Source organism: Lissotriton vulgaris, chromosome 3_2 (assembly GCF_964263255.1).
Source record: "Lissotriton vulgaris chromosome 3_2, aLisVul1.2, whole genome shotgun sequence".
Taxonomy (NCBI): Eukaryota; Metazoa; Chordata; class Amphibia; order Caudata; family Salamandridae; genus Lissotriton; species Lissotriton vulgaris.
In genome coordinates, this window is record NC_141690.1 from 17,047,675 (window position 1) to 17,071,207 (window position 23,533).

Sequence of the window (23,533 nt, forward strand, 5' to 3'; positions counted from 1 at the left end):
CCAAAGAGGGAGAATTATTCAATAAGTGCAGGAAACAAATCTTAGAATACTTTAGTTGAATTGTAAATTAGGTATTTTCACTGTCAACAAAGGTTGCTTATAGACAGTTCTGTGTTACAGTAAAACATATCTTGCTTGCAATTGTACAGGGGCAAACCAAATTCTTTATTTACAAAATGTAGGTTAAAGTGGTGAGCCACTAGTAAACTTGCTAGAAATAAGAGATTTAATTTGCAGTGAAAAGTATTAACACATTGGTACTTTATGGTCTTCAAAAGTATAATGCTACTTCTGGGTATATGTTTAAAGATGTTCTACTTGTCTAAGGAAAGCAAGACATAAATATTTATTTACTACTTATTTAATTTATAGAGAGCACTATCACCTTACAGGCATCCTGGCGCTAAGCAACTCAGAGTACAGGGTAAGGATGTGTCCGAGCACCGCCAGGCCACTATGTCTTGGGAAACAACCAGGTTTTCAAACTCCTTCTAAACGGAAGGAGGTCCCTGATTTGTGTAATCTCCCACAGGTGTTCGTTCCAAAGTTTGGCCGCTGCCACCGCAAAAGATCTACCAGCTGACCCGACTCTCCTAGACCTCGGTACCTTCACCAATTCTCGTTGATGAGGAGCAGAGACTTCTCATGGTAACATACCATTCAAACTTTATCCGCATGAGTGCAGGTCCCGTGAAGGGCTTTAAAGACAAGACAGAGCGACTTAAACTGAACTCTCCATCTCAACGGGAGCCAGTGCATCGCCATCAGGGCCGCGGAGGAAGAGGACCTTCTCGGCAGCCCTAGAGCTAACTTGGCCGCTGCTGACTGAATACTCTGTAGTCTGTCCAGAGGAAACTTTGTAGAGTCAAGCAACAGGGCATTACAATAATCTAGCCTGCTGAGAATCGTACTGCTTGCCACTAGCGCACGCGCCTGAGTGGGCCGCAAAGGAAACATTTTCCGCAAAGTTCTAATAATTGCAAAACAGCAGTCCGCCGTTTTTGTAATCTGGGGTTCCATAGTGAGTTTATTATCAAACATAATGCCCAGGTTACGGACCGTTTTAACTGGCCGAACAGCGGTCGAAGCATCAGTAGGCCAGAAATTGCTGGGCAGGGCATGAGGAATCCTGTTCGCTGAACAGAAAATCACCTCTGCATTAAATTGTAGCGAGTTGTCCTTTAACCAACAGGCCGTGTCCTGCAGGCAATTGTGAAACACTTCCAATGACGTCGACTGATCTCCCTCAAAGGAGAGAATCAGCTGCATGTCATCAGCATAATTTACGATTTTGATATTATATGTATTGATGACCGCAATCAGGGGTTTCAGATCGATATTAAATCAGATCGGGCTGATTACCAAGCCCTGTGGCACACCATGCAGAACACTGATGAAGACACACTGAAAGGGAGGGAGGGACGCCGCCTGCTGTCTGCCCAGTAAAAAGGGCTGGAACCACCGCAAGGCACAGCCCATCACCCCTGCCTCTCTCAGTCTTCTCAGCAGGATCCCATGTTTAACCGTATCGAAGGCTGCAGACATGTCAAGCAGAATCAGCACCGCTGCCTGGCCCCGGTCTCCCCGCCTCCAAAGTTCATCCATAACGGTCACCAAGTCCGTCTCAGTAACGTGGAATGGCCGGAATCCAAACTGAACCTCCTCCAGTAAGTTATGATGCTCCAGGTGCCTAGAAGGATTGCTACTAACCACGCGTTCTACTATCTTAGCTGGGAATGGCAGTAGGGATATAGGCCTGTCGCTCTTAGAACACTCTGGGTCCAGGGAAGGCTTCTTAAGCAGAGGTGTCACAAGTGCTTGCTTCCATTGAGACGGAACCACTCCGCTAGCAAGAGACTGGTTACAAACCAAACGAAGTGTTGGTAACAACTCAATCTCAAACTCCTTCCAGATTTTGTGTGGTACAGGGTCCAGAGGAGAGCCAGAGGAAATACCCCGTGCCACCCTACTGAATTCCTCCGCTTTCAGAGGCATGAACTCAAATAAATAGTTAACGGCCAGACAAACAATATTTTCAAGATGGTCATTTATCGAAAATACCCTTTTATTTGGTAACTGACAAAGAAAGAATCTTTCCCCAGCATAGCAGTGTATAGAAATGTATGGGTAAAAGAAGATACATTTGCTACACGTGTAAATATTTTTCAGTTAAAAAGTTTTGAAATTCAGTAACGTGGCATTTGCCTATAACAAAAAGACGTGTGTTTTATCCATTGTTTATTTTTATGAATTTCTTGCGCAATCTAGGTGCTTAAAATTTTTTTTAGTTTTTTAAAGTAAAGTAGACTTTAAATCCACGGAACAAAGACATACTTAATGGTCTTATAAAAAATAAATGTATCTGTATATCCATACAGTCTTAGCCTACCTACCAAAGCTTCGTTCGTACACTGAAAAACATAACAGACAAAATGGAACCCTCCATTTTCTAAAGGCTCGCGGCAGATGAACCCAAAATGATCCACATGTCGGATTCCCTGGAAGAGAAAATAAAGAAAAGTGGAAATTATTAATGCAAAAACAAAAGGCACTCAATATTTTTAGTGACCATCTACTATCACTAAGCAATGTTACATGTACTAAGCAAATACTATAGCTTTTAAAATGAAACTTCATAGACCATCGTCATTGTCTACATCACTAATTAAATACATGTGCATGAATAATACACCCAAGCTATAGAAGAGAACACATGCATCACAACAAGGTAATGTTAAGACAATGAAGTGGCTTAGGGCCATTAATGGCTGGTATGGACTTTGGGTTCCAACAACACAATGTGTATATTTCTCTTTTTCGCCGTTTATTTCAAAACTTTCCAACCTCCGGGGATGGAATGCTCTAATGGTGTTATAGTGCTTCTGCTACTGGTAATAATAATTAAAGGCCTCCCCCTTGTTATAGGCCTTCGTCTCTAGCTCATGACTACAACTCAGAAAGAGGGCCTTTAACAATTGTTTCAGACCTCCTTACTGGCTATATAATGTTATAAGGTCGGATACAGGAAACATTAAAATTTCATTGACAACATGGTCGACATAGTTGCTGACTCAGCTCTTACGTCGGCTAATTTTACGGTACTGGGCGACCTAAATTTACATCTGGATAGTTCTCTTGATCCCTCGGCCAACAATCTTCGGCTGAGTCTTCAAGCGATTGATCTAGCACAAAAAGGATTTGCCCCGACACACAACAAGGGTCATTTACTGGATTCTGTTTTCAGTAATATCGACACCTTAACTACTGAAACGCCTCTCCCTCTGCCCTGGACAGATCACTACCTAATTCCCCTGAGTTGGGTAACTGGGAACCCCCATCTATCCAAGAGCCAAAAAAACAATGGGGGGGGAAATGGTCGAAACTTTCCTCCAGTCAATGGGAGTCTGCTCTTGCTGACCATAAGCCTGTGCATGTTCCCAACCCCATCTTGACCAGTAGTAACTTTGATAACTGGATCGAAAACTCTCTTGACCTAGTCCTTCCCAGGGAACACCTGCAGTGTATAAAGAGGCAAAAAGTAGCCCCATGGTTTACATCTAAACTGAGGTACATGAAACAACCCTGTCGTAGGCTAGAAAGGGCATGGAGACGTGACCATTCCCAGTGCAGGAAAGCAGAATACAGATCGCCAATTAGACTTTATAAGATCGAAATCAAACCCGCACAAGCTCTTTTCTATTAAACAAAAATTAATACAGCTGCCAATTCACCTAGGGAAATCTTTCAGATAGCCAAATCACTGATTTCCCCTCCCCAAGAATTAGTCCCTTCAGAAGGAGCACTGGCACGCTGCAACAATTTAGCAACCTTCTTCCACCAAAAGATTCAGACTATCTATGCCTCCTTTGCTCCTGACATCGCTGAACCAGACGCAGCTGGAACGGTGAGTTTTAACTCCCCAGCCACCTGCGTGCTGGAACAATTGACCCCCCTGGATCCTGTCTCCCTGGATAAAATAATTCCTAAGGTCACCTCGGGCTCTCCAAGGGATCCAGCGCCTCCCCAATTTCTCACTTCAGTCATTGAACTGCTTCGTCCAGTAATCCTTGAAGTTCTTAACACCTCGATTGCCTCAGGCATAGTTCCCACATCATGGAAATGTGCAATGGTCAGGGCTCTTTTAAAGAAGCCCAATCTGGACCAAGGCAATTTATCCAACTACCGCCCTATTTCCCTTTTGCCCTGGATGAGCAAACTGGCTGAGAAGCACATCAACAACATATTGGTAGAGTATCTTGAATCTAATAATCTGCTGTCCACATCGCAGACATGGTTTCGTCCCCAGCATGGGACTGAGACAGCTCTGCTGGCTGTGACAGAGGAGACAAGGACCGTGCTGGACCAGGGAGGGAAGGCGGACATTATCTTGTTGGATCTCAGTGCTGCGTTCGACACGGTTAACCATGCAATCTTACTACATCGTCTCAATGGCATGGGGGTGTCGGGCGCAGCACTGACATGGCTGACCTCCTTCCTGGAGGAGCGCTTCATCCAGGTCTTTGAGGGAGAGGTTGTCTCCGCTAAGCAGCCACTCAGGTGTGGGGTTCCCCAGGGCTCTGCCCTGAGCCCCACGTTTTTTTAAATGTTTATATGAGGCCCTTGGCAGAGGTGGTCCACCCTTTTGGCATCAGAATTGTTACCTATGCAGACGACACCCAGATTGTGGTTTCGTTAAACCAAGCTGAGGGGTCGTCTAGCACTCTGGGTCCCTGTCTGGAGGCAGTCGCCAGATGGATGAAACTTTCCTGCCTCAGACTAAATGGGGGGAAAAACGAAATCATGTTATTGGGTAATCCACCACCCAATATTCTTGCCCCCTTGTGGCCTAAGTGCCTGGGATCTCCCACCACCCCCCTCCCAAGACACAGATAAAGAGCCTGGGAGTCTGGTTGGACAGTTCCCTCAACTTCAAGGTCCAGGCCACTAAGACCTCATCTACCTGCTATGGTCTGATGAGAATGCTCCGCTCCGGAAGATTCTACCCCTGCTTCCCTTCCAGGCAAGGAGAGTCATGGTTCAGGCTTTGATACTCTCTTGCCTGGATTACGGCAATGCTCTCTACTTGGGAGCGCCAAAGGCCACAATCAACAAGCTGCAGGTCACGCAGAACTGTGCCGCTCGACTGCTCTACCAAATTCCACGTAGGCAATCCGCCAAATCTGCTCTCAAGAAGCTGCACTGGCTTCCTATTGCAGCAAGGATACAGTTCAAAGCCATGTGTCTCACTCAGAAAGCAATTTGGAGGACCGGTCCAGCTATAATGCATCGTTTAGTCACTCCCTATCTCCCCCACAGAGCTTTACGCTCTAGCTCATCACACCTGGCTACCTTGCATAAGATAAACAAGGCCCGATGGGGAGGTTGTTTGTTCTCTTTTAATGCCACAAAAATCTGGAACTCCCTTCCTCTCGCTCTCAGAAAGAATAACAACCTGTTGGCATTTAGAAAGCTTTTAAAAACCCATTTGTTCGGAACATCTTGCTAGCACGCCAACCTGTTCTTCTCTGATTCAGACACCAGCGCTGCGAGGCCTCAGGGTAGTCTATGCGCTATATAAATATAATTTTCATTTCATACATTCATTTCATTTCTTGTTCTCTGGACATTTTGTGTTTGAAGGCAAAGATTATTGCAATTTACACGTTTGACATCATTAACAAATGAAGACTGGAAATGACTTCTAGAATTTAAAATGCAATAAAGGGCCTACAGCTCTTGCACACTGAACCACTGCTGAGAAAAAGGTGACTTCTGGCAAACAAGCGCACTGCTTGTGAAGCTTTCTGATCTGTGACCTTCATTCATCAAAGTACTATTGATCATGAGGTGCGTGTCAAGGACTAAGGTTTTACTTTAGTAGAAAATGTACAAGAGCATGAAAGGGTATTTTAAAAAATAGATTTCACGGTCAATTTGTGTCTCTCTTTAAAGAGGTCAAGTATGTTTTTGACAGATATATTTATACTACATTAATAAAATGTCAGATTCAATTTGAACCTATTAATTTTGTGTTTATTTTTATGTGTAAACCTTGATTCTAGCTAGCAACGTACTATGCAATATCAACAGAAAAATGAGTAAGTAAGAGGATAAAATATAAAGCACCAAACGTATCAAATAATATGTAATAGAAAAGAAAGAAGAGCTAAAAAATTAATTTTAGGCATACATAGCTGCCAACAAGACCCATCCATTCGCTATTATTCTCTCAATTTTTTCTATTTTATCACCTTCCTCCTCCCCACTATCTCTTACCCTCTTGTAGCCCTCTCTACCTTCTGCAGTTAACCAAGTGACAGAGGGACCAGCAGTGGCCCTTGGCTTCCAAACCCAGCCTCAGAGATCTACAGCTCACTAGGGAAATACCCAATGGAATAAAAGACCAGTCAGCCGGGCGTAACCTTCAGCCAGTCCCGCCTGACGCATTTGAGATGTAAGATGAGTCGCTAATTTATACCAGACGCTCATCTGTCAAGTTTTAGGAAAAAAGTTGGGTGCCAGTTAAAGCCCTGTCCCCAAAGCATCATTTTCAGTGGTACCCAGAGAGCGAATCATTAAATCCATAGGCAAAGTGCAACAACATGGGAGACTACAGGTGATGTTCTTGGTGGGAAATTGTAGTCTCAATGAGACAAAAAAAAAGAAAAATCTCATTATGTCTGAAGTGAGTATGCAGCAAGGTCCACTGCTGTGAGATGGCCTCTTTGTAAGACCACCACCAGAATAGAGGTGGCTTACCTGGTGAAGTCTGTATAGCTGTGATGACCCTTCAAAGCAAAGGATATCACAGCACTGTTAAAGTAACAGCCACAATATCCTGCCTATGAAAAGAGGACACACAGCACTATATGTGCCTGAGGTCTGAAACTAAACTGGAACACATGAAGAAGGCATACAGATGGCTCGTATTGCTGCGGCTATGTAAATCCCAAGTGAAGACACAAAGACCAGCTACTTTAGTTCCTGTTTAGGTCTCGCGCCTAGCGTTGCAGTGCGCAGCACTGCCCGTGCAGCGCGAGACCTCTTGTACGGGGTTTAAAAAGCTACCCACATGCTTGTGGGTGTGGTTTTGCTTCCCCAGTCTGGTATTGGCTTGCGCATGCTTTACTTTTTTTAAAAACAACACGCGATTGGGAAAAAGGCGGGACAATGTCCCGCCTTTAAAACGCCCATTCCCGGCGGTGGCTAGCACGTGCATTCGCCTCGCTGCCACGCTCCCCCCGCTCCTCTGTGGTGCGCGCGCACCACTAGTTTCATTTCCCTTGTTTATTTTACTTCCAATTTCCCGGCCACTGCGAGACCACCCCCCACATGCGTGTATTGCGATTGAGTGACACACAGGGTGTCATCGCCACCTGGGATTTCCATGTTCGATACCCAGCTCCATCACTCCGTGGAGATTTAAGGCAGCTGTGACCTGGGTCCTACAGTTGTCACCCACGTATGGTCCCTGAATGTATTCCAAGGCAGACAGTGGGACCAGTTGTGACACCAAGAGACCCAAATTCGTGCCTTCCCTTCCGTTGCTTGACCTCACTGTGTGACTCTGGGCACATCTTTTCTTTTCTCCATGCCTCGGTTCCCCTATTCACAAAATCTGAGAGCGCTGTTATCGCAGATGTAGAACCCGAATTAACAGTTGGATGGAAATATTCTCATGTAAAGCCAGCCATCATCTCACCGTCGGCTCGGGCATTTACCTTGCTCTTCACTTCCTCTGACAGACCCTATGCGGGCCCCTTGTTCAAAGGGCTTGACATTTTTGGGGCTGTTTGGTGAGGTGTCCTGAATATTACAGCGGCAGATCTCGGTTTAAACCCCTCTTCATCTCTCTCGTCCTCTTCTCCTGGGCTCTGGTGACTTCGGTAAACTTTCCAGCAACTTCTTTTAACTTTTTCATGAGTCTGGGATGACTCTGGATAGCCATCCCTTAGCATCTGAGTTTGTAATGTCACGTCAGACGTCTGTTTAATGTTTAACCAAGCCATTAGAGAGAGACCAAGAGGAATCTTCCAGTTGCATTTGCTAGACTGCCCCTACCCCCAGCTGCGGGCACGCTCAGGTTCTTTTGGGACACTTATGGAGGAGTGGGGACGTGTTTAAAAGAAAGCAATTACCTCACAGCTCCCACAGCAGCTCTCTGACAAGTGCACACTACGCACCGGTGTGAGCCCTACAAATGCAACCCGGGGTGAAGGATTCCTGGTAGGGAAAGTGTGTGGTAAGGGCGGGGACTGGAACAGGTTATCCTTAGATGACAACTTTTAACCGGTGCTCAGGGTGTAGTCTGTCTGTACGCCATGTTTACACTGAGAATCCCTGGGTTCCAAGTGATGGATGGCTTTTTGAGGGCCCGCGCTGTACCAGGTAAGAGGTATGAGGCGGCTGTCACTGCAGCCAAAGGCCGCTGACCAGAGATACTCATCTCTCTCCTTCCCGCCAAAAGCATCCAGGCAGTATATTGAAGGGTCTCCACATTTACTCGCAGCCCTAGCACCCATGGGTGTTTTGCAATCGGTGGTGCAACAGGTGCTGTGGCACTGGAGCCAACCAGTCTGAATAACCTCCCATGCGTCCTGATTATGGCTACCTTGGTACGCATTTGAGATCAGGGAGGTCCGTTTCTTTCATTGCATTAGGACCCTCTGACGCTTGCTACGCCGCTGCCACCTCTACTGAACCGTTCAAATCCGGGGCGGGGGCCAGTGGTGGGTGCCAACAAACGCCAGCGGGGAGTGACAGCTCTAATAGGATAATTGGGGAAAGGGAGCAGCATCTTGATCTTCTCAGAGACACCCCCACACATTCTCAAGAGCCGAGGTTTTAATCTGCATGAAATCCCCTTCATGTGCCCTAAGGCACTTGCCAACCCTCCCTAGACGCCTGAGCTCCAGGCGGTGGTGGTTCAAAGAACAGGCTGGGGCAGACACCTGTTCATAGAGCAATAGAGGCACGCAAGACACGTGTCTCGGGGAATGTAAGGAGGAGTGGAAGCATGGGGTAGGGGGTCGACCTCCACGCCTTCCTCTTGACACGGGAACATCTGGACCAAGAAGCAAGCAGTTGTTTTTACGACAGAAAGGCACATCATGAATAATCATTAGTAGCAACTGCAACAGGCAGGGAAACATTAACCTGGACACGCATAACACACTCAGGCAGACAGACACAGAGACGCATAGATGCACACAGCCCAGACACAAATACTTCATACTCAGTCATGAAGATTCCCACCCAAACTCAAATACTCGCGCACACACACAAAGACACAGTAGGCAGACAGGCACTCACTTGCATATAGATAGAACCACACACTACATGCACGCAACAATAAGGATCTTTCTGTTTTCCTCTTCTGCACTCACTTCACCGAGTGTTCTCTCTGTGTTTGTCCAAAAAAGTAAGTAAGGATCGGGAGTCCGACGGATCTGTAAAATAACTGCAGTGAAATAACGTTTTACAACTAGAATGTCACTGTGTGCTGTGTGTGGTCTTTGCATTGTATGACCCTCAGCTCAGGCCTGTCATGATTAATCACAGGTTTACTTAAGCTCTGAGTGGGCCTCAGAGACTCTCGCCTTTGTAAAGTTCCATCATTATAAACAAGCATTTGCAATGCAATAGGTCTCGCATTACTGAAAGTTTGAGCTATTGGTATTGCATTATTGTTTGCAACAGCAATAGCTCAAACTTTCAGTAATGCCAAACCTATTGGATAGCAAATGCTTTTTCTACCTTGGAGTGATAAAATCTATGTCCAACCAGAAAGGTTGGAACCTCTGACCCCCACACGCAGCTCGCAAATAGACCTCACCCTCAGGTGCTGTATTCACTGAGCACCTGAGACCATCTGTCCTCAAGTAATCCTTATTACACCTATTTAAAGAACTATTTGGGCCACAGCCCCACAAATAACATTGACCCTTTGTCAAGCTTCTGATACCTAAAGGAACAACCAAAACGGTGTTGTACATGAATGTCACTTCTTTACTAGGGATGCGCTGCAGTGCAGCCTCAGATCAACCAATGGCACCTACATCTCTAGTGTTGGCAGTGGGGGTTTGGCCCTTGGTGCGGAGAAGACAGAATTATGAAGGGACGGCTGGTAGGGAATGGTGGCAAAGGGATGTAGGGGGTAGAATATAATAGAAAAATAATAAAGAAAATCTACCTGCTGGATGTCTCGCCAAACGCTGCCTCACCTTGTCAGAGGAAGCACCGTGGCTCCCAGGCTCCCTAAGCCAATCACAACACTGCTGTGGTTCGGCGCTCAGACGGGGACAGGCAGCCTATGCATGTTGCCCACCAGGCTGGATAAAGCAGCCTGTTGGGGAAAATGCAAAGTGCGCATGAATGTTTGGCCGGCCCAAGACGGCCGGTCAAACATTCATGCCCACTTTGAGTGTGCTCTGGCCAGCCCTGGCCCTCCCTGCACCTAGGAACAGATAAAATGATAATGGCGTTTCATTATTATAATTTTATTTTTCCTCTGCACTTCTCTTAAAGCAGTGGGGCAACTCTACTCCACCTTAGTGGAGGAGCCACCCCTGAAATTATGTTATCAAATGGCCACTCTGTGTAGTGGACCTCTGGCTTAGCTGGATGGGCCCACTGCCAGTCTACCTTGGGCCATCAGAGTTGCCATTCCAGGGAACGGAGACAGTTCGCACTCTTTTAGACCTGATCTAGGCCTAAAGGCCATGCCCCTGCTTCGTAGGCCCATTCCCCAAATGGGCCATTCATGGTGCCGAAGCAGGAGACTGCGACATACAAGCTGTCTATGACAATAGTCTACACTATGAACAGGAAGTACATGGTTTCAAGTTTGAATCCCAGCATTAGATAACTTCAGTGTGATAAACTCACAGGCATGCTGCATTTCCCACATCCATGGTTCAATTTTACAATACTTCCTTTCCAATTTCATCATAAGCTTCAACTTACTGTTAATTATTTACTGACCCTATATTGCAAGCTCAGAACTTCATTCTATCTTGAATGCTTGGTGCCACTCTATATTCACCACACGCGTAGCTCAAATGTTAGACTCCACATGCCTCTATATATTAAGAGGCTTTACTGAACAATATGTACCCAAGGGCATTCTACATACTGACTAATTTGAAAAGTGAAACCATGTTGCCATTAAGTAATCATCAAACATGTTTGTCAGCTTCCTAGGGTGTCAATCCAACACAGTCTTTTGGTATGGGACCTAGCCCTGATGTTGCATCTTTTCTGCACCACCTGACTAGGATGCAGTAGAAAGACTAATACAGTCGTGTGCAGGAGAATTCATGTTTTCTAGGCAATGTAAGGTGGATGCTGCTTCTCCCTTGTTACAAGATGTCCATCGGTGAAACTCGCACTTGGTCAAAATTACTTTGTCAGACTGAACGCAGACAGTGAGATGATGTGAAAATGTTATCAAATTGCAAATGGTACATTTACCACAGTTGGTTTGTTGGAGTTGGGTATTCTGGCAATATGATTTGTTTGACTATGTCTAGGACAGACTCAGGCTAGCTGATCTTCATACTCAGGTCACTCCTAGGTCTATATACAAAGTATTTTTGGCCTTTTCCAAGTGTATTCACAAGATAATGATTAGGGTTAACCAAAAGGAGATTATACTGAATGTAACGGGCACTGCCATTCCTATTAGGATACAGTGCTTGGTGGTGGCCAAGATGGCAACCGCATTGGACGCTCTTTAAACGAGCTCTGCATCATGCCCGACAAATATCCTGGGTCCTGGCACCTTTCCCCTCCAAAGCAAAGCAGTGAGGTGTTGGAAGGAAGGTGGAACAATCGGCCTTAAGTTTGAACCGGGAAAAACAGAGCCCTCATGGCCAAGAGCGAGAAATTCATCACAGCAAGAGCTGGCCTACGAGACCAGGACACCCACCTGCCACCTGCAGCGAAAACTGCATGGCGACAGAAGAGCCTACCTCCAGAATTGTAATCGGACCCGTCGGAGCTGTGAATAATAAGATTCCCCCCCACCGGAGTCACACGGTACGCAGATGTAAGGCCCAAATTGGCCACAGAAACTGGTCCTGGGCGCCCGTCCAACGTGAGGAGCGGGATCGGGAGGCCTGCACAGCGACACAGCCTAAAGCAGAAGCCTGATCGTCCCGCGAACGCGCAGTAAGAAGAGGAGGGCGTAGTGGGAGGACTTACCCAAAAGCCAGGTACTCCTGCTGATACTGCCCCCGGTGAGGAACTATCACCAGGGGGACACCACACTGTAAACACCATGCTGGGCTGCTGCTCCCTGACAAAGGGTAATGCCGAACACCAACGAGGCATGGGAAGCAGAAAATACCCATCCCCATTACACTTATAGAATAGGCCCAGAAGAAGTGGACAGAGGTGAACCACTACCAGCCTCCCCCCAAAGCCATATTTGGGAGATAAAACTACAGCATAGCACTCAGAGACCGGATGGGCTGTGGTTGCATCTCCTAACGGTTGTGCCCATGAGTTACAGTAAACACTGGACAACAGGAACCATGCACCCCTGGGCACCACTGCGTCCACTGAGAGCTCTGGAGAGCAAGGACTTAAAGCTAGCACAGAACGGGGAGGAAAGTGCGCTACCTATATCTTAACAGGGGCAATACGTGAGCTAATAAAGATAAAGACACAGCAGGACCTGCCCTGAAATAAATGATCAACTGCTAGATTCCCTTCATTGGCGTTAGAATTGCACTGCCACCACGGTCTACATGTACAGAGGGACTTTGTGAAGCAGTGATTCCAATGGAACACCGTAGCAATGGGAACGCCCAGAACCAAACCCGGGGAGCCCCCAAAGAGGCACAAAACCAGACTGAAGGCAACCATGCCAACTCGGGAACAGGCACCATACTCGCAGACCTGATAAGTCTACAGTTGGACTAGCTGCTAGAGGCCATAACAGATACCATTGCAACAAGATATAAGGGTGGTGCCTGTGGGACTGGTTTGCTGAGGGCAGAACACCACAAATTGGTAGAACACGTACAAGGACTTGAAAATAAGGTTAAGAAATTACAGCCGGAATGCAAGACATTCTCCAAACAAATGGTGGACTTCAGGGACAGTGTTCACCTGTTAGAAAAAACCCTGGCAAAGACGCAAAGGCTGTAACAGACTTAACACCATCAGGGTAGTTGGCCTTCCAGAAGGAATTGTAACAGGGAACATGGTGGATTTCTTGGAGAACTGGTTGCAGACCAAAGTGGCACCAGAGTCCCTAACCCCCTTCTTCACACTGGAAAGAGCCCATTGAGTCCCATCGCAACCGCTGACTCCAGGCAGACCAGCTAGACCGGTGGTGGCCAGACTATCGTATTATAGGGACCGAGACACCATCTTACAGAAGGCCCGTACACACCTACAATCTTACTGGCAAGAGATACTGGCCGCCCTGGACCTTACACTTGAGCAACCCCCCTCCCCATCCCCCACCTCCCACCCCCATCCCCCACCTCCCACACACACACCCTAGAGACATGTATTTTGGGGCTATACAGGAGACTGGCTTCCAAGAAAGTAGGCACTAGATTTCTAGACCTGGCACTGTGATTGGCCAAATGTGAAATATCGATAGAATGGAAAATAGCAGAGGACCCTAGGGTGAAAACATGGAAGACTGATGTAACACAATGGGCGAGAGCTGAGGAAAGATCCTTGATTAGGGAAGAAGCTAGAGGGGTAAGGCTTCGCCTGATAGCAGATCTGTCGTCTGAAATGCTGACAATGTGGGAGCACCCAGAACAGGGTAACAGAACTGATCCAGATATGGATTCCACGGATTAAGACGATCTTGAGCTGCCAATAGACCCAGTAGGTGACATACAAAACGATTCAAGGGAAGACAGACCACTCAGGACTGAGACTGTTATGAACGTAACAAAGAGACTCCCTGACTGAGTAGCCTCCGCCGACCCCCCACACCACCTTGGACATACAACTCCTTGCAGAATCGAAGTACAGGGTTGCTCAACTCCCCCCAAACCTCCACAAAACAGGGATTCTACTTTATCCCTGCTCCTGCTCCCCTTTTTCTCCTTTTTTTCCTTTTTTCTTTTTTATAGTTCAAAAAGGTTCTGAGATGTAAGTTAACTTAAGCAACATGGTTATAAGGAAATGCATAATTAGAATGTATACCTTCAACAGCGAATGTTTGTCTGACCCTACTGTACTTTACAATGTCATAAAGTTGCACCTTCTGGTTGAAACAACTTTAACGTATAAACAGGATAAGTGCGCAGGAGAACGAGTGTGAACTGGTATTAGTGAAAACAGATAACTTAAGAGGACAGATGGAAAACAAAATGTAACATAAGTCATACTGTGAAGATACAATATATATCGTTTGCATGTTATCATATAAGATATTATGGATTGTAAATTAAAAATAAATGCCTATAAAAACGAAGTTAAATAAAAAGATACAGTGCTTGGTATATTTGAAAGAGATGTTCATGTGGATGTGATGTGGTACTGTGACAAAAGACGCATCTCAAGGAAGCCACATCTTTCAGGGTTTGTAGCATTTGAGTCGGTCAGGAAAATAAAGCATCATATTCACTCACAAGATGAGGGTTAGCCATGTTAGTGTTGAAGCACTTTCTGTAAAAGAATTCGGGACTTCTTGCTAACTCACACAGAAGGTGTGCAGTCATCCAGGACGCTGTGCAGGGGAATGATGCTAACATTATGGGGAGAGTACGCTGCTGTTAAAGTTGACCCATATCATACTATCGCATGTTTAAAACACACGGTTCTTTCACTTGAAGCCTAATATTCCTTGGGCAGGAATTTGAATACACCCCCAGACGCCTAAAAGGACAGGAGATCAAATCCATAAAAAGTGCTGCAGACAGAACAATGAACAACATCAAAGAGAATCTTAGCTATGCTGAACTTTGCAACCAATGCAATCCAGACAAATGTCCTATTTCTTGCCACAGAAATAGCCAAATATCCCAAATCTCCCTCCACAATTGCCCAGAGAGAGACAAAATCTGACCAAAGCTAAAACATTCTTGAGTTGGTAAATTGCTAGCTGAGATCAATTTAATTGTAATCTTTAAGCACATTTTCAAGCGTGTTTGGATGCCCTGAACGCCATTATCAGACAGCTATCCATTTCCTTCTGATCTATTGAACTAATGAACTAAATATGGGAAAAGATGTAGTGGTGCTTCTAAAAGCAGATATTGTAATGGCTGCTTTGGTCATGAGTAAGCTTAGCTTAAGGATGCCAACTCAGCCAGAGCCAAAGAATTCGGGCTGATTATGCATGCACAAGTGGTAATTAACACTAATGATACCAAAAAATGTGTTTTTTTTTTAAATAAGAGGCACCTTTGGGAATGATGCTTGTGTGCTGAAAGGACAGCAGCATACAAACTTACAGTTTTATTAGCCCACATGAGTTAACCGAAAGCACTCCTCTTTTGTGCCAATAAACAATTCCCCTCGTTTCAGGCACACTGGCCTTCCCAAAATATCCCAGGAAGTATGAGATAACTTTAATGCTCCTTTAACAAAGGAAGATATTGAAACTGCTATCTGGGGGTCTCCATAAAGGTTAATTACCTGGCCCCAATGGTATCTCCGCTGGCTTCCATCGCCATTCTGCTGACCTAATTATCGCAGGGATTGTGCAATGTTTTTAAGTGGTTTGATTTATTTTCGTAAGGGCAGACACACTGGCACACGTAGATCATACTATCCTATTTCCCAATGCGAAATAACAGAATAACTTTACTATACAAACAGCAGAAAAATTACGAATATGAGATTATTGAGCCTCAACTGTTAAAATGCTCACAACAGCACTTTCCCCTTTCCTAATTTCATGCAGTACCAAAGACGTTCTCATTTAAAAAGTGCAACAATATTTTACATTTGGAAATTGAGTGGACTGAACTTGCCTGCATTGTTTTTACATACAGTGCTTCAAATAAGAGTCTTTGGAGCACGCTCTATAAGGTTTGTGCAGTTGTACCGAACTGTATGGTCAATGGTTTTTGGCTGCTCCTGTGCCTTAGATTAAAAATTCAATAAAAATATTGGGAAAAACGTAAGTGTCTTTGGATATAAAGTTGGGGATAAAAGTAGCGTGGACCTGGGCAAGTCATGGCTAGGTCTCACATGCCACCTTAGAACCAGTGAGGAGCAAGTAGCCTACGGGTTTAATCCAAGACACAACTGGCTTCATGATGACCTCTGATTGCTAGAGGAACCACCTGCAAGAGGCCTGCAGGATCAATTTCAACAGTAAATGTAATGTAAACCCTGACAAGACTGAGTACATTGTTGTATGTGATGTAAAAAGTGAGCCGGGACCTATGAAAAAACCATTTGCATTTTTACATCGATCTTAGCACTCATTCAAGTATTTACATTAAGGTTTGCTTTTACACTACCCGCACTGCATAAACAAATACTTAAAAGTATATTTAAAAGTGGATTCTGAACAGAACAGCTCGGAAGTTTTACACTGAACATTGTTTACAACTGTACAACACAGTTGGATGTAGTTTAACGGGAAAATATTGTTTGCTCTGATCTTAATCACTGAACATATAAAAGATTATACACAGAACTAAAAAGAGACAGCTTCACACTTGTACCTCCCTGAAACAAAACAGATTAAACATTTGCAATACACAATCATAAATTAAGACTGAACTTTCCCCACTAACCTGAGAGCAGAAGGAAATTTCTTTGAAGTTTTTCTCTATGGCAATTTTTTTGGTGTCAGGGCTGATCAAGTAAACTTCAGACTGGGCGATCTAAAAATAAAAGAATGATTATTGACAACTTGGTATTCATATACATAATCAGCATTTCGTGGTATTAATTTAGAACAGTGTTGTTAGTGCAGAGTGCTATTTCTGTGACATATTCAAGAGAAATTAAGGGCCAGATGTATCAAGCGTTTCTTTAGTCGCAAACGCTGCGAATCGCAAAAAAGCAGCGTTTGCGACAAAAAAATCGGAAAATGCGATGTATCATTGAAATCACATTGCAAACTTAAGGAATCGCAAAATTTGAAATTCCCTAAGTTTGCGTCAGCATTTAAGGAATCGCAAATTGTGATTCCTTAAATGCTATGTATGAAGCATTCAGGTTTTGCGAATTTACACTAAGAAATCGCAAATTACCACCAACTTGTTGTTGGTGTTAATTTGCGAATTCTTTTAAAATGCACTTTTTGACAGTTGTAAAGGTGCCGTGTGGCGTTCATACATGCCCTTAGGGCATGTTTGTTAGCCATATGCGCACACATGTAAATTTCAGGGGTGCAGCAGGGTGTCCTTAAGACACCCTTGCACCCTTGAAATTATTCTCGATTTGCAAATTGCGAATTGAGAATAATTTCCCATTCCTTCCTATGGGCCTCCTGGCCCATAGAAATGAATGGGAAATTATTCCTTAATTGCAATTAGCAATTTGCTAATCGCAATTAAGGAATTTTAAGAAATCGCTAAAAAATAGCGAATTTTTACATACATACCATTTTGATATTCTCAAATAGCGATTCTCAAAAAATCGCCATTTGAGAATCGCAAATAGGTATTTTGATACATCTGCCCCTAAGTGTTTAAACAACTGAAATTAAAATAAAGTTAAACCCTTACTACACAACTAAATTGTGAAACTTCAAAGCAAGCTTCCTACAATTACTCTGCTGTAATAAGTGATTCAAGCTTCTTTCATGTGTAAAATTTAAAACTATCCTCGCATGTCTCCCCACAGTTTGTTTCACTTCTTTTAGCAAATATCTGAAATCAAGAAAGCGCATCGTGCATACATTAACAATCCCTGCCATGAACATTTGGAAAAGTTTGCAAAATGCAGGAGCATGTTAAGGCCAAGAAAAGAGGAGTATAAGGGTGAAAATCTCAACCGTAAAAATATGTAGACTAAAACAACAAAGTCAAGGAAGAATCACAAGAATTTTAAAACAAACTGCTGTTGTAGTGGTGTATATTACCAGTTAGTCTGATTTATGTTTAAAATCTTTACTAGCCTTGCCTTCGGCCTTTTTTCAAGCAGATCTGATTGTTTGTTTAGGGACGCTTGCCTGAACCGATAGGAGGCCCCGGCTGCACTGTTTCCTCGCAGGGGTGGGACTTGGTCCCCCAGCACAACACGCTCGCCGAGAGGGGGCAGGGCCAAGCTCCCGACAAGCAACAAACGCGCTGGAACACTCCCACAGCGCTGGACAATTGCCTTGGCTGGAGGAGGCCCCAAAAGACCTGATCTGCAGGGCTGCCCTGTTTCCTCGCTGGGGTGGGACTCTGTCCTCCAGCGCAACATGTTCGCTAAGAGGGGGCGGAGCCAAGCTCCCAACATGCTACAAAGGTGCCGGAATACTCCTGCAGCGCAGGACGCATGCAGGCACGCCCGGTTGCGCTCAGGCTAAGCCCGGGCCAAGGGCTGGGCAGTCTGCGCCCGTCAGAGCCCAGAAGAGGCTGGGCTGGACCACCCCTCAATATCTGTATTCCTGGACTGCGAGGTATTTACATTGTGAAATTATATGTTTTAATCTCATATGTCATTTACTGGGATACTGCCAAGACCAGTGAAGGTATATTAGCCTTAGGTTTTTCTATTGGATACAGTGGTAGTCTGGCTAGGTCCCCATTTGCAGCAATTCTTCCTCTTGTCCAATGGACGCAAAGTTAGGCAACGGAAGGGGGGAGCGGGTCAGGCTTCAAGAAAGCCAAGAAATTAGCCAAGCATGCAGGGAGCAATTGCGTCCTAGACCGTATATACAGACTTTTGATTGAGTATGAGGGTATTTTAGATGTCCATGGGGCGGAGATGGGCTCAAACAACCCCAATGATCCCTCTAATCTCATTAACTTTGGCACAAATCAAGTTGTACCAAACATGTTCTCGAAGCCTAAAAATAAAAAGGATCCTGCACTCACCACCAAACAGCTAAACACATATTCAGAAGCAGCAGTTACAATTCACCCTGACACACATTCTGATACATATTTTAATAACAAAGTAGATCTGCCAACTGTATGCAGTAACCGATTTGCACTCTTACAGAGCCCCACTAAAACAAGGGATAGTTGCACTGAGAATCTTACCGCATGCATTCTTCTCCAAATTGCGATACGCTATGCAGAGACTCACATCGGCCGGTAAGCAGGCCAGAGTGAGTTGTAGAGTACTAACGAAACCATACCATCAGGGCGGTTTTGGGGCACCATGCATGCAACCATATTTTTATTGCGCACAGGCGCAGCATGCGCGCTACTGGACAAAACATCATGCGTACATCCCACATATAGCGGTAGAAACGGACAGTGTACAACCAACTCCACTACTGGCTTTTGTATCCGACCCCAGATTCTACACATACAAAGACCAGATTTAACATGTGCACTGCACCTCAAGGGCGTGGCACATGCTAGCGAGCAGAGCGGACAAACTACCTGTTTATGCCCCGGTACTCCCCATAGCCGATCACCCAAGACTATCAGTGCACAGGAAAAGAAAATGACACTGTTGCTGGAGGAAATGAAGATCTCCACAATGAAGGATGTCTTCCCACATGGTAGATTTATACAAAGGGGCGACCCATCCTTGAGCATACACAACACACCAATGAAGTTGTTTGCTCATCTATGCTTGCAAATGGCGATTAGGGATATGTATGTAACCTACCCAGAGGAACCACCAAAGCTACTAGCATTACAAGCTCTGTTGAAAGCGCAAACGTGCCAGAAATTAATCACCGGCCTATACACAGCGTTACAGTCGGAGCAAGGAGAGATTAGTAGTAAATCACTTACTAGATGGGAAACAATGCTAGGAGAAAACAGTGATGTGCAGGACTGGGAATATAGCTGCACGCAATTAAGGTTGATGACATCAAATTGTAATTTGTGTATCATACAATTTACATTTCTGCATCAATTCTATTACTCCCCGACCCAATTACATAGATACAGTCTCAGAACACATGATAAATGTCAAAGATGTGACGCAATACACACTGACTTCTTGCACCTGGCGTAGGCATGCCCGCAGATACAAAAATACTGGCAGGATATAATGGGTGCATTAACGGGAATGCTGGCCGAACTGGTACCAAACACTCCTCTGGTGTGTCTGCTGGGGATATATAAATTACAGCCCGCAAAGAGGCGGAAATTCCTAGCGGAACCCATGCTGTTGGCGAAAAGACGAGTGGCCATTAGATGGGCCAGTAAGCGACCCCATAGGTTCAAGGACGGCTCGTTGACATGTCATACTGTAGGGAAATATATGAAAGAACTACCGCAGGCATCAAGGCCCCGGGATTTCTGGGACCCACTGAAGCAATACCTCCAGAATATGCAGAGTGATGATTAAGATATGTCAGAAGATGACACCGAAATGGTATGAGGACTGTGGCGATTTCTGTTGTATTGTTGGCTGGAAAGTATGGACATGCGATTATTTCCCATGTATATGGTTACACGAACGCAAAAGTAAATACTGCTATGTGATAAATTATACAACATTGTGGATCTCATTGTACACTAGTTAATGTATTCATGATCCACCTAATGTATTTGCAGAAGGCTAACTGCTGTAACCCATACATGTTATACCTAATTACTGTACATCGCGAACTAAATGATTACAATGTAAGTGTGATTTACTTATCTGACCGGACGAAATAAACCAATTTAATTAAAAAATAAAAAGAATTGTGTTCCCCGAAATAACTCTTTGTAGTGCATAATTGTAAACCCAGGTTCTGAGGGACACAGGAAAACCCCATTATATGTAATGGTGACTGTCTGAAAGTGTAATTTCTGCACTGGTAGTGATAAATGCTACCTGACCAGCAAAGCCCATTCATCACTACTATTCCACCCATACCAAACATGATAAAGCTACTCACCTTGGATCAGGAAATCCTACGTAGAAGCAAGTTAGTGAACTCCCAATGCTAGTCTTTGAGGGGAGTAGGCCTCATCGTTGTGAAAAACTAAATGGGCTTTTTTCACTTGCAGGACATGTAAAGAATACAAGAACATGTCCTTTCCTTTGCATACATATCACCCTGCTCTCTGGGTTGCCAGTGGGCTTTTTTAAGGGGTGACATATGTAGTAAAAGAGGGAGTTCAGGGCTTGGCAGGTGGTTCTACCTGCCAAGTCACAGTGAGAGCGAACTGCGAACAGCCCCTGCCAGAGCACGCCTGAGGCATGGTTAGGGGTCTACTTATGTGGGTAACACAATCAATGATGCGGGCCCACTAGTAGCATTTAATTTACAGGCTCTGGGCACCTGTAGTGCACATACCTAGGGACTTATAAGTAAATTAAATATGCCAATTGGGTACGATCCAAAGTTACCATGTTTTAGGGAGCGAGCTCAAGCACTTTAGCACTGATTAGTCACGCTAAAGTGCAAACAGTCCTAGAGCCAGCAAAAATAGGTACAGAAAATGGAGGGAGTCGGGCGAAAAAAGTTGGGGAAAGACCCTCCCAAGGCTGTCCGGTCTAACAACCTCTTTAATTTACTGTGACTGCCATCAGCTCACAGAGCTGTAGAGGACTGACAGTCATGACACAGATACACTAATACAGCAGGAGAGTCCTTTATACTCTTAATTTATACAGAGAGAGTTGCCTTCTCGGCTCCCCCACTCTAAATGTGTTCATCAGTCTCCTGCAATTTGGTCATTTACTGCATTCAATTGTGAATGGATGTTGCATGTGAAAACACGTTGTGTAAACAGCAGACTGAGCAAGGTGTGTGTGTTTGTCATTGTTGACTGAGCACTCAGTCGAATTTACACTTCTCTGTGGGATGAATGCAACTTCCCACATAACTAATTATTGTCTCTGGGCTTGTTCGGCTGATTCCATGATGCGTTCATGATAAGCCACAGTCTAGGATGTGACAGGACACAAAGGCAAAACACAAATGATGGGGCTTTCTTGCAGAATGCAATGAAGACCCCTGAGTCTTCCATATCTCACAGATTTGCTGCTACTGGGACTTCCTTTTAGTCTCCCCAATAGTGCTTATGGTACAAGTGGCATAGTAGTGCTTAAAGGCAAACTCTAAGGCCACAGCCACAGACAGACGTCAATACATTAGAAATTACTGTGACTCTTTACCTGTTTATTTCCTGTAGTTGTTAGCATACTCCTTATATTGTGGCAGATTTCTATCATGACTATTTTGCCACAAGTAAAAAAAGTAATTTTTCTTATTAAATATAAAGTCTTGGCTAATGACTCGATTTATTAAGAGCTACTTTGTGAGTTACCGAACACCGTGCCTAATCACACATCTACTCCCCAAGTGAGCTATGGACAACTTGCTTCGCTACTACCAGAGTCAACTGCTAATCCCAAATTTTCGATCTCATAATAGCTTAGCCCTTGAACATCAGAGGGGAAAAAAACATTTCCCATAACTGGTGCTCAGTAATACCTCTGTGCCTTGGGGCTTCCGAACTGGTGCCTCAAGCCACCAACACACACAGATTCAAACAACTGGTGAAAACTGAAGTTACCAATATATTCACAGATTCTGACTGTAAAGCCTTAAGTGATGACTATCACTTTCAATGATACACACCTTAACCGCTGGGTCTTCCCTGTTGTGTGCTGAGCTCTTTTATTGGGCTACTTGTGGCAGTTTGTGCTTAGGGCGCCATACCCTTTTCCCCATATAAGGTATCCACACCAAATGTGCATCCTTTTGTTCCCAACATCCCGGGGATTCTAGAAGGTACCCAGAGTTTCTGGATCTCCCTGGAGAGGACTGAGAACATAGGCAAAATATGGCAACATTTCGAGCTTTTAGCGAAAAATAGATGTAGGAAAGTAGGTTCTGCTTTCATTGTCCGCCCCACTTTTTGTTGGTGTTATTATGTTTTACTGACTAGTCTGACCAGGATCCTGCTAATCTTCTCACCAAGTTTGAGGCCAGTATCCCTAATCAGAACCGCTGGAACAGAACACCAGTGCACTGAGTTGACTTGCAGTTGCCAAGGCTTGCGGACTCTCTTTCTTTACCTACGTTGGTTGCCATTGCCAAGGCTTGTTGGTACCCCCTGCCAGACACTGACCCATTGGCTCTTGAAATCCGACATGGGACAGGCCATGCACAGCTCCTGGTCCTACTCTGTCTCACCTGGTCCATAGAGCTGCAACTTCAAGGGCACCATCAACTCTCCTGCATCTCGGACATCAGTGGGCATTCGTCTTCCATGCCTCCTGGTCACTACTAAGTGAAATAGGCTCTGTCCCCTCTGCTTTTAGGTATCTCTCACCTTGAATCCACCTTTGGGTTCCACCGGAAAGTTTTACCTTCTCCGTCAGTGGCATCTTTTCCGAAGTCCCCTATTGTGGTCTACAGTAGTTTCCGACATCACTTCACACCTATGCACCCGGCTTCCCTGGTGTAGGTGTCCTGGTTCCTGAAGTATTCACGAGTGGGGTGAGACTCCAACCTTCCATCTTCCACTGGATTTCT

At 44.9% G+C, this 23,533-nt stretch overlaps 1 protein-coding gene across 6 annotated transcripts in view; it reads right to left on the minus strand.

Moving 5' to 3' along the window:
- The window catches only part of TBC1D1 (TBC1 domain family member 1), a 1,125,494-nt gene that overhangs the window by 480,781 nt on the left and 621,180 nt on the right, over positions 1–23,533 (minus strand). For all 6 annotated transcript variants that reach the window (XM_086963988.1, XM_086963987.1, XM_086963991.1 and 3 more), the window contains 2 exons: positions 16,728–16,817; positions 2,394–2,498 (listed from right to left, as the gene is read on the minus strand). In XM_086963988.1, the coding sequence (XP_086820114.1) occupies positions 2,394–2,498; positions 16,728–16,817 (195 nt within the window). The remainder of the gene's footprint in view (positions 1–2,393; positions 2,499–16,727; positions 16,818–23,533) is intronic.